This window comes from Nanorana parkeri, unplaced genomic scaffold (assembly GCF_000935625.1).
Source record: "Nanorana parkeri isolate BGI_ZX_2015 unplaced genomic scaffold, ASM93562v1 scaffold10, whole genome shotgun sequence".
NCBI lineage: Eukaryota > Metazoa > Chordata > Amphibia > Anura > Dicroglossidae > Nanorana > Nanorana parkeri.
In genome coordinates, this window is record NW_017306278.1 from 2839151 (window position 1) to 2839903 (window position 753).

The window sequence follows — 753 nt, forward strand, 5'->3', positions numbered from 1 at the left end:
GTGTGTGTGTACGGTGTGTGTGTGTGTGTGTACGGTGTGTGTGTGTGTGTGTATGGTGTGTGTGTGTGTGTACGGTGTGTGTGTGTGTGTGTGTGTGTGTACGGTGTGTGTGTGTGTGTGTGTTAGATTGTAAGCTCCTTGAGGGCAGGGACCCCTCCAGCGCTATATACATGTAATGAATAAACATACCTTCTTCTTGAGAGGTCTCTTTTTAGGTCGCGGACGATCCTCCTCGTCATCGGATCCCTCAGCTGTCCTTCCAGGCCTGAAAGAGAATCATTCACATGATTAAAGGTTCAAAAGATCCTTCCGGAACACAGAGCGCACACGGCCCGTTCTCCTGCAATGTCCAGGACGCCGGACACGTACCTCTTCCTTCTCTTTTTCTTCTTATTTTCTCCGTCTTCTCCTTCTCCGCCTTCCTGGTCGCCTCCGCTGTCACTGCCGCCCTTCCTCCTCTTCTTCCTTTTGGGCAGATCGTCGTCTGAATCGTCATTAACAAACTCCTCAAACTCCCCATTTTTTTTGGATCTCTGCGAATGACACAAAAGGCGCTCGGTTACCTCCCAGGAGAAACAATCATATGTAGAACCGCCATTGCATTCATCTCCCCGGGTGCACATCATAACACATTCAGCTCTGTTCCCTTCGAACGATCTGGAACCAGAGTGCTTCATGATCATCTGAGTGCAAACTGGTAGTGAATTTACAAAAAAAAAAAAGTTTTAGCCTGCGGGGTGAGCTGCAGCCCGC

General features: G+C 49.3%; 1 protein-coding gene across 1 annotated transcript in view; it reads right to left on the reverse strand.

The window, feature by feature from the left end:
• The window catches only part of CTR9 (CTR9 homolog, Paf1/RNA polymerase II complex component), a 26848-nt gene that overhangs the window by 2962 nt on the left and 23133 nt on the right, over positions 1 to 753 (reverse strand). Inside the window, exons 22-23 of the mRNA XM_018555412.1 lie at positions 370 to 533; positions 190 to 265 (exon numbers count right to left, since the gene is read on the reverse strand). Coding sequence (XP_018410914.1) covers positions 190 to 265; positions 370 to 533 — 240 coding nt within the window. The remainder of the gene's footprint in view (positions 1 to 189; positions 266 to 369; positions 534 to 753) is intronic.